The sequence below is a fragment of the Sorghum bicolor genome, chromosome 8, assembly GCF_000003195.3.
Source record: "Sorghum bicolor cultivar BTx623 chromosome 8, Sorghum_bicolor_NCBIv3, whole genome shotgun sequence".
Lineage (NCBI taxonomy): Eukaryota > Viridiplantae > Streptophyta > Magnoliopsida > Poales > Poaceae > Sorghum > Sorghum bicolor.
In genome coordinates this window covers 5,266,845-5,277,148 of record NC_012877.2, presented here as the reverse complement: position 1 = coordinate 5,277,148, position 10,304 = coordinate 5,266,845, and the positions used below count along the sequence as shown (strand labels likewise).

Sequence of the window (10,304 nt, the reverse complement as noted above, 5' to 3'; positions counted from 1 at the left end):
CCTAAGACGTTGTGTAGCTGCGAAAACTTTTTAGATTTAGCTACTATATTAATTTCGTTTTTATTTGATAAATATTGTATAATTATGAAATAATTAGATTTAAAAGATTTATTTCGTGATTTATAGATAGACTATACAATTAGTTTTTGTTTTTATCTATGTTTAATGCTCTATGCATGTGTCATAAGATCTAATATGACAGAGAATCTTAAAATGTTTTTGGTTTTTGCTCGGAACTAAACAAGGCCTTACACGTCTCGTCTCAGAGATAAACGAAACAAAAACTTACGTTACGTCTTCCAATTATAAAAAGAAGAATGAGAATAAAAATGAAAGCAGAACAGGTCAAAAGCGAAATTTGGACAGGAATCCCCGGCGTCCCGTAATAAGGCCGTAAATAACCCGTCGCTGCAATCTCGCAATCAGGAGAATCTTTAACGGCTAATGCAGGCAGCAGTGGTTAGTACTAGAGACAGAGAGAGAGAGAGTACTAACCAAACAAACTACTTAGTGCGCTACTACTATCGCTAATCCTATTCCCAACCATAACCACACCAGTCTGCTGCCGTTGTACTCAACTAGGGCCTTGTTTAGTTCCGAAAACTGAAAAGTCTTCGGAACTGTAGCACTTTCGTTTGTTTGTGGTAAATATTATCCAATCATAGACTAACTAGAGTCAAAAGATTCGTCTCGTGATTTACAGTTAAACTGTGTGATTAGTTTTTGTTTTCATCTATATTTAATGCTTCATGTATGGACCGTAAGATTTGATGTGACAGAAAATCTTGAAAACTTTTTGGATTTCGAGGTCAACTAAACGAGGCCTAGGTGAGGCAGCTGAGCTATAGAGAGAACGAGGAGTCCCGGAGAGAGGGAGGAGGCCGGCCAGGAGGAGGGGACCAAGAGGAAAGCACAGCCGCACAGCAGGTGGGTGGCCTGCCTGTGGATTTGCTTTGCTTGTCGATTTGAGCCCCCCCGCGCGGGAAGGGGAGGGAAGGAGGAGCAAGAGCGCTGCTGATCAGAGGGTGAGGGAGAGGGAGAGGGAGAGGGAGCACGGAGCTGGAGGAGCAAGACGCCAATGGCGCCGCCTAGTATTCCGGCCGTATCTACGGTACGTACAACTGCTGCTAGTACTGGTACTACTAGTACTACTCCATTTCATTTTTTTTTCTTCTTCCTCATTTCGGATGCGGAGGGAGAAAAAAAGGGGCAGGCGGCTTTGGATCCTCGCATTTATCGCTTGCTCCGATGCACCATCGCACGCGCGCAACGCAACGCCACTCCAGTCGCCTCGAGGCCCGAGAGCATTCGAGGAGGGAGGGGAGGAGAGGAGATCCGATTCAGAGCCGAGCAGAGCCAGAGCTCCCCCACCGGCCTCGGCCCCGCCGTACCTGCAGGCTGTGCTGCCTGTGGACTCCACTCCAATCCCCCCGCTCACATGGCGAGAGAGGAGGAGAGCCGCAGGTGAGGGTGAGGTGCGGTGCGGTGGTGCCCCGCCCGCTAGTAACTAGTCCCTTTCACCTTTTTCCCCTCCCCCGGCTCGTGTTCTTGCTGCGCGCTTGTCCGCCTTTGCTTGTTCCTTGCGCTCTCCTCCTCTCCTCCCCTCTCTCTTCTTCCCCCCGTCCTGTGAGCAGGCAGTGAGCTGGCCGGGCATCGGGCAATGCCGCTTTTCCGATCCCACCTGCGCCGCGCTGTCCTACTGACCTAAAGCGGAGTAATAGAGAGGTAGAGGAGGAGGAGGAGAGAGAGAGAGAGACCTAGAGCTGAGTTGTGTTCTTCTCTCTCACGGGGAGCGAGCGTGGGTGTGTCCTTGTTGTGCGTTCGCTCTTGTGATGCGCGGCATTCTCCGTGCACCCGTTTAATTCCGCCCAGGTACGTATCTATCAATGCCGCCATTCATGGCTCCTCCTCCTCCTCCTCCTCCTCTTCCCCAATCGTCCTTGCTTCTTGCTCGCTCACTATGCTCTAGTACTTATTACTCCGTATTTAGTACTACAGCTCCTCCTCCATGGGGTTTCGGTTTCCCTCGAGCGCCCCCGCGTTCTCTCTCTCTCGTCCCTCCCTCGCTCGCCCTTCGGTTTCTCCGCTGAAGTTGTGTTCGGCCTCCGGGAAAGATGGGATTTTTTTGAACTGATTGGCGGCGGATTCCTCTCGGGGTTTTAGTAGGTGATTGATTTCAGACTGTGCCATGTGCTCGCTCAATGATTCCGCCTTCATTCGCGCCTCCCTCTATGTTCGCCGCCAATGGATTTTGATTTCTCTGCTGCCTCCCTCTTCAACTGGGGAACGGCGGGGGACTAGTCGGTGGCCACAAGCCGTCCAAACAAAGATTGAATTTGTTGCCACTATAGCTCTGATGCGACAGGGGCGTGCGTACTTCTGAAAGAATTAATCTTTCTAGCAGTACTACTTTTTACAGCAATAATGTCTTTGCCTGCAAATCGTTTTACTTCTTTGGTGTTCTTCGTTGCTGCTGCATCACTAAAGACGTCCTGATTAGAGGTGGCTCGGTGATAGATTTTGAGTTGGTTCTTGGGAGTTCTGCCCACTGCATTTTGTTTGGGGAGCGTCGCCTGTTTTTCCTGAGATTCTACTCTACCGGTGGTCGGGTTTCGTGTTGCTGCTGATAAGCAGTGTCAGTGTGTGTAAAGTGCTGCCAACTTGTGCTAAAGAAAGGGAACCGGTGGTTCGCTGCACATGTTGACGGGGACCAATGTTTTTACTCCTGTTTTTTTTTTCTTTGCCAAGTTGAATCATCCTAGGCGAGATGTCCTTCTCTTCCTCAGCAGATGTGTGGAGCACGCATACTAGTTTTTGTTTGGCCTCATTCTATCCGGGCCAAGGAATTTGGATGCTTATGTTGTATCAACGTGTTAGTTTTAGTTGACAAAATAGTCTGATAGAGAAGGATCAGCTGCTCTCTGCCTTTGGACCATCATGCTAGGAATATTAGTTCCAACAAATAGTCTCTACCTTTCACAATTTCTCTTATATTAATTAGAACTGCTTCTTTCACAATTTGTTATCATTTTTCTCAAGTTGTAATATACAGTATACTGCATGCTTTTTAAATTCATACTAGTAATCAGCATCTCCGCTTATGGTGCACAGCTGTCTCTCCAATGCCAAGTGTTGATCTCTCAGACCTGCACATGGTGGTAGCCCCAAAGAGGGAGAAAGCAGAAGAACCACTTTTGATCTTTTGAGTGGTTCATGGTTATGGATCGAGCTGGTTGGCTCTGGAGGCGCAAGTCATCGGATAAGAGCCCCGGGGGTAGTGACAGCTCTCTGTCTGTGTCGTCACATTCCGAGCAGTGCTCTGATGATCAGGTTCAGCACCATGCCTTAATTTTCATTTCACCAGAACAGTTTGGTTGCAGCTATTATTTTTTTACTTTACTTCATGATAATGTATTTGGAGTTCACCATATTTTGTTAAAAACTGTAGCTCTTTTCAGTTGTACAACAGTGGATTTTCCTAGAGAGGAAGTTTCCTAATATTTGGGTAATTGGGTCCTGTTATTTCGAATTTTACCCAGGAATCATTGGTAATTTCCTTAGTTCTACTGATGCTAGAACTCATTGGTAGTTGTCTATTAGAGCATCTGTAAACTTGATCTGCTGCTACCTTTCACCCTGATGTATGGCTGGTTGATACACTGTTTAGTGTTTAGTCATTACCCATGTGTTTTCTAACTTTCATCGCTAAATTGATCAGTTATCGGGTCTTCTTCATTTTTTTTTATAAATAAGCAATGAACACATTTAGGGATTAATGCAGATTTTGCTCAGTCTTATTTTTCAGCCCATTGCCTCTGTTTGCCTTTAAAACTGTTGAATTACCAGATGAGAATGCGACCTTTTTCTTTTCAATGGACATATGGAATTAGTACCATCTGATAAGTTTCTTTGGCCACATTATTTAGCCTGCTAGCTTTGGCAAAAGGAATACAATCTATTATTGAGTAAATAGATTTTAGGTCTTGGAAGTTACATTTATTTGACAGTTTGGCTTAAATTTTCTTGGGGTATTAAGTTACACAACATCAATCACATTAAATGTCCTTTTTGTTAACAATCAAAATCTTTGCATTTCCTTGGAAGAACAATGAATGATTTAACCACTCAAACGGTGATGAGTGTGTCGGCTAGGATTTTTAACTTAGTCGAGACATAGATAACTTCTAGTGCTAGCTCTGGGACACAGTTTGAATGCTGCAACGAATGAGATTTAAGTCCCATCTCAGATAATGCTTTGTGATTTCAGGGTCAATCTCAATCCCCTGAAGCCTCTTCAAGAAGTAAGTATGATTACAGCCAAGAAACTGGAGCAGCAAGATCCTTGGATGGCAAGCTAGCAGCAGGGGTCAGTTTGAACAATTTTAATCCAGAGCATGGTCAATCATTAGAACAACATGTATCCTCCAATGTTAGAGATGAAGAGATCAAGGAGACCTTCGAGAGTTTGAACTACAAACTTTCTGCTACACTTTCGACCATCAGAGCAAAAGAGGACTTGGTGAAGCAGCATGCCAAAGTCACAGAAGAGGCTGTTGCAGGTAACCTTTGCTCCTTAGTAAATTCTCTCGAAATGTGTGCAAAAAAATATTTAGTCTTTAATTTTATAATTGAACCTATAAAGTCATTGTGAGAGTACTGTTAGATTCATTTCATCTTTTTTCTAGTAACCAATGGCAATCTTAAGTTTGCATGTGTGAGAAGTTTGCTTTCATCCTATGTAGCGGTTCTCTTAATCTTGTTTCCGAAACTTCTTTTGTAGGTTGGGAACAAGCTGAAGCTGAAGTTACTACTCTGAAGGGGCTACTTGAAGCTTCTTGTCAGAAGAATGTTTCTCTCCAGGATCAAGTCAGCCACCTAGATGAGGCCCTCAAGGAATGTGTCAGGCAACTGCGGCTGGCAAGGGAAGAACAAGAGGACAAAATCCGTGAAATAGTTTCGAAATCTCTGGTGCCACAGTCTGAAAACCCTGAGCTCCAAAACCATATCGCAGAGCTAAAAAAACGCCTGGAAGTGACCAGATTAGAAGCGTCATCTTCCATGCTATTACAGCATGATCTACAGGAAAGGCTTCAGGCAGTTGAGAGAGAAAACTTGGACCTTAAAGCCAAGCTTCAGGCAACTGAGAAAGAGAATACAGATCTCAAGGCCAAACTTCTTGTACAGTCCAAGGATCTGAAGATACTAATGTTGGAAAGGGATCTGAGCAACCAAGCAGCGGAGACAGCAAGTAAACAACACTTGGAAAGTGTTAAAAAGATTGCCAGGGTTGAGGCAGAATGCCGTAGGCTACAGCATCTAACGCGGAAAACAACACTTATCAATAATTCTAGGTCTACACAAAACAATTGCTGCATGGAATCACTGACTGACAGCCAGTCCGACCATGGGGAGCATATGGTGGGTGTTGATAATGATCTGCAAAATTCCGACTCATGGGCATCGGCTTTGATTGCTGAGCTTGATCAGTTCAAGAATGGCAAGGATGGTTCAAGAAATATTGTGAACAATGCTGTTGAGATTGACATAATGGATGATTTCCTTGAGATGGAAAGGTTAGCTGCATTGCCTGAATCAGACGGCACAAGCTCTAACTTTGAAACAGATTCTGACAAGGCTGTCACAAGGAATTGCAAAACTGAAGAATTGCAAAACAAGGTTGCAGATTTGCAGGAAAAGTTTGAAGCAATTGCAAGCGAGAAAAGGGAGCTTGAGATGGCACTTATGGAAGTTAGAAATCAGCTTGACATTTCCTGCGATGCCCTAGTGGCGGCAAAGAACAGGCTGGTCGAAATGCAGATGCAGTTGGAATCAGCAAATGATTCCAAACTTTCTGCTTTGGAAGATGTGGAGCGTTTGGACTCTGAGAAGAAGGCTTTGGAGTTGCAGTTGGAGTCCAAATCTGTAGAAGTTGAGGAACTACTTATGGCTGTAGCTTCATTGGAGGAAAATGCAGAGCAGAAAGAGTTGGAGTCACAGTTAGAACTGATGTCAGCACAAGCTACAGAGCTTCACCTGACTGTGGCATCACTGGAAGAGAGAGTTCAGGCTGAGAGAGATCTTTCTGTGCAGCAGAAAGAAAATGCAGAAGCCATGTTGAATGCTAAAGAAGAACTAGAAGCACAGCTGTGTTCAGCAAACACCGAAATGGGGAAACTGCATGACATTGTCAAAGCACTAGAGAATGAAGTAAAAAAGGAGAAGGCACTGCGTGAAGAATTAACAGCACAGATTCAGATAAAGGTTGAAGCAGCTGTTGATGCAGTTAAAAAATCATTGGAGGCACAGCTGTGTTCAGCAAATACTGAAGCAGGGAAGCTTAGAGATGTTGTGAAAGCACTCGAGGATGAGGTAGAAAAAGAGAAGGCATTGCATGAAGAGCTTGCAGCAAACATAGAAGTGAAAACTAAAGCAGCAAGAACTGCTGAGGCTGTTAAAGAATCCTTGGAGGCACAGCTGTCTTCAGCAAATGCTGAAATACAGAAACTGGAAGAGATCACAAAACAACTACAGAGTGAGTTAGAAAAGGAGAAGGCACTTCATGAGGAATTCTCAGCACAGTTAGAGATGAAAATTGAAGCAGAGAGAGCTCGTTCTATGGAGTCTGCTAAAGAATCGTTAGAGGAACAACTCCAGTTAGTGAACTCGGAAGCTGCAAAACTGCGTGACATAGTGACTGCACTTGAGCACGATGTGGAAAAGGAGAAGGTATTTTCTGCAGAGCTCCAGATGCAGCTAGAAGCTCTAGAGGCTATAAAGAAGGTGTTGGAGTCGGAAGCTGAGTCAGCACATCAGGATGCCAAAATTCTCAGCCAGAAGGTGGAGTCATTGGAAGCAAAACTCAAGGAGCAGATGTCGTTAACCGACGAATTCACTGCCAATGTAGAGACTTTGCAGTCAGATAGGATGGCTATGGAGCATAAACTTAAAACAGCAGACAGGGAACTCATAAAATTGACAAACAAGGTGAGCATGCTCCATAGGGAGATCGAGCAGGAGAGATTACTGTCAGAAGAGTATGAACAGAAATGCCGAAAGCTGGAGGCTCAGTTATCAAGAGATAGCCGGGATGCAAAGCTCTGGCGGCTCGCAAACTCGAATGGAGATCTGAAGGTTAAGAAGGTAACTAATTTTTTTCCCTTTCTAACACCTGCACCTGATAGACCCGTATGATTAAGCGCATCATTTCAGAGGACGATTGTACAAATAAGATTATTAGCATCACTGAATTCGAGTCGAACTGTTGTCATTGTTGTAGGAGAAGGAGCTCGCTAACGCAGCTGGGAAGCTCGCAGAGTGCCAGAAGACAATTGCTTCTCTGGAGCGTCAAATCAAATCACTGACAGACCTCGACAGTGTGGTGCTGGAGCCTGAAAGGCTTGAATCCAGCAGGGACATGCCATTGCCGCTGGACTTCAGAAACAATGATGCTGAATTTGCTATGTTTACGGATGACTTGTACGACTTTGACCTTCCAAACAACAACGCGAGCTTCTTTTCTCCACTCCCGTCGATCCAGTCCTCGTCCCCACCCTCGGAGATGTCAGTATTCGCAGGAGGGCTCTCGACTCTTAGCAGTTACAGGAGCAAAAGAGCAAGCAGAAGGTGATGAAAAAAAAGGCTGCTCAGATGCCATACTAACAAACAGTTCATGGATGCCGCCATATGTAGGTAGGTCGATGTACATTACAGAAACTGATTGCTAGATTTGTGTGATGAACATCCATTCCAGCAAGCGCAGTTTTTTATAGCCTGCTTGATGAGGTCTTGTGTCGGTGACGGTTAGTGTGTGCTGCAAAATGTAAAATCGGTTATCTGTGTGTGATTCCAGTTACAGGAAAGTGCAGAGGAAGTGCATATTCGAATGTTCATATGATGTTCGTATGTGTTGCTGTTCAACTTAAATTCTACCTGCAGCGTCGAACTTTGTTGTCCAGCGTCGAACTTTGTTGTGCAGCGTCGAAATTTTGCATTCGTTTGGAAGCTGTGGAGTATGGTAGCAGCAACTAGCACGGCGATATGGAGTATAGCTGCTGACAACTTGCATGTTGGTCCTGTATCGCCAACTCTACCGTAGCAGTGAAATCTTTGAGGCGTTTTGGATATTGTCAGATTTACCTCGATCCACATAGGTTGGAGTGGATTGGGGTGAAATTTACTTCAAATTTCACTTCAACCGGCCTCAAAATATGTTGATTGATGCGAAACCGACTACATCCAAACAAGCTCTTAGGTGGCGGCGTTTTGCCAAACCAACCATTTGACATCATATCCTCAAAATCATCCAAAGACGCATGAAAAACGTCAGTGGAAGTGACGAACTGGTCATGTATCATTTGTATAGTCCTATGCATGCAACGAGTGTCACGCACGAGTTTTTTTTTCTTAATTATTGATCTGGCACAAGGTGAATATATAATAAAGCATTATCATCTAGATGATACAATTTGGACACCAAAAAAGGCGTATCTCGTGCGTGGGGCCTTTTTTTTTTTTTGGTATCTCGTGCGTGGGACAAGTACCGCGGGATGCGAATAGCTCCTGTATCATATATCTTTGGCAAACTGGCATATCAGGCCCCTGGTCTCTATCCATGATGTGGACTTTTTGCTGTTCTCTGTGGATAATCTGCAATGATTACGCGTTGCGTGGACCAGGCGAACTCCACGGCACGCCTCGTCTCCCTCCTCGCTTCTCCTCCTCTCTAAGGCTTTCTTTGGTTCCACCAACTAAATTTTAGCTAGCTAAATTTTAGTCATTTTAGTAGCTAAAGTTCCAAACACATTGACTAAAAGGAGCTAAAATAGTTTAGTTCCATTAGTCACTTAAGAGTAGCTAAAATAATTTTAGCTAGCTAAAATTTAGCAAGAAGAACCAAACAGGCCCTAACAACAGTTAGGATGTGGGTTTTTAGGGGGCCTCTCCATGCTAGGCAGTTTTAAATTTTTAAAGTATCGTAGCATATATGTAACTATAGAAATTAGTATCTAATCATAAATTAACTGCACAGTTAGTTACTTTTTTATCTATATTTAATGCTCCACGCATGTGCCAAAATATTCGATGATGGAGTGAAAAGTTTTTAGGTGGAATGCATGGAGATTAAGTATAGATTAAAAACACAAGTAATTGCACAATTTGCATGTATTTTACCCTTGCTTTATGAAACGAAGCTTCAGTTTACCCTTATTCCGTGAACAGCGGGGGTAATGGTGTTAAATGGGCTCATTAAGGACAAGTTTGCCCTTGCGAAATGTCTCTACTTTTCTGAGTACATTGTGATTTTACCTCTACTTTTAACTCTGTTAGTTTTTTTTACAATAAAATGAATAAAGCTGGCGGTGGTGCTGGCATGGCAAGCTGAGCTACATAGCCGCCACCACACGCAATGGTGCCCTCAGTCTCAACTACTAGCATGGCAAGCTGAGCTCGTGGCCCTTGGCCCGGCACAGTCAGATCCACACGTGAGACGAGCTCACCAACAAGCTCCAGCTCACGGATTGAGTTTTAGTTGTACTCACGTGCCGCTACATAGCCGCCACCACACGCAATGGTGCAGGCGAAGTCTCCTCTGGTTGGGTGCCGCTGTTAGATGTTGCCGCGGCATCGACATCTGGCGGTTGGGTGACACCGGACATTGTGTTCAGTACTAGGGTCGATCGGCAAGGAGCTGGCTGGCATCTGGCGGCGCGGCCGTCTTCATGCTAATATGCTATACCCCCTCTGTGCTGATGTTGTGTGGCCATGCCCATGCCATGGATTGTGCTCACGTTCGTTAGCTTGTCATCGTCCAAGGGGATGACACATTGGGCCCACTTGTAAGTGAGTTAGAGTGGAGGGGTATTTTGGTCCATACGAAAATATAAAATGGTCCAAACAACAGCATGTGGGCTCAAAGATGCCGCAAACGTATATAATGGCATATCGTCTTTTACAAGAATTATAATAGCACTAGCATAGTTTCGCAAATAGTAATAGTGTGCTTTAAAAACGATAGAATTATAATGGCACAAATCCAATTAACTCTATTATCTTTTGGTCTTCCTGTGAAGGATTTTTTTGTTTTTTTATTTATTTTATTGCATAAAAAACTAACAGAGTTAAAAGTAGGGGTAAAATTACAATATACTTAGAAAAATGGGGGCATTTTTGCAAGAGCAAACTTATCCTTAATGAGCACATTTAATACCATTACCCTACTATTCACGGAGTAAGGGTAAACTGAAGCTTCATTTTCACAAAGCAAAGGTAAAATCACACCGGTGACAAAAATGAGGGTAAAATCA

General features: G+C 44.1%; 1 protein-coding gene across 4 annotated transcripts; it reads left to right on the top strand.

The window, feature by feature from the left end:
* Positions 867-7,902, top strand: LOC8076275 (filament-like plant protein 1). Of its 4 annotated transcripts, none has more exons than XM_021446007.1 (5): positions 867-1,111; positions 3,112-3,330; positions 4,268-4,559; positions 4,781-7,140; positions 7,277-7,902. In XM_021446007.1, exons 2-5 carry the CDS (start codon positions 3,214-3,216, stop codon positions 7,625-7,627), a joined length of 3,120 nt encoding a protein of 1,039 aa, XP_021301682.1. In that variant the 5' UTR covers positions 867-1,111; positions 3,112-3,213; the 3' UTR covers positions 7,628-7,902. The 4 variants fall into 4 exon arrangements, with proteins under 4 accessions (XP_021301682.1, XP_021301684.1, XP_021301683.1 ...); XM_021446009.1 differs by lacking the exon at positions 867-1,111 and adding an exon at positions 1,198-1,464 and having other exon boundaries at positions 7,277-7,853; XM_021446008.1 differs by lacking the exon at positions 867-1,111 and adding an exon at positions 1,493-1,872 and having other exon boundaries at positions 7,277-7,853.

Bases quoted from the DNA above. Each gene is read 5' to 3' on its own strand.
- LOC8076275 (XM_021446007.1), top strand. From the start codon at position 3,214: ATGGTTATGGATCGAGCTGGTTGGCTCTGGAGGCGCAAGTCATCGGAT. The intron at 4,560-4,780 runs GTAACCTTTGCT...CTTCTTTTGTAG, and splicing joins CACAGAAGAGGCTGTTGCAG to GTTGGGAACAAGCTGAAGCT. The intron at 7,141-7,276 runs GTAACTAATTTT...TCATTGTTGTAG, and splicing joins GAGATCTGAAGGTTAAGAAG to GAGAAGGAGCTCGCTAACGC.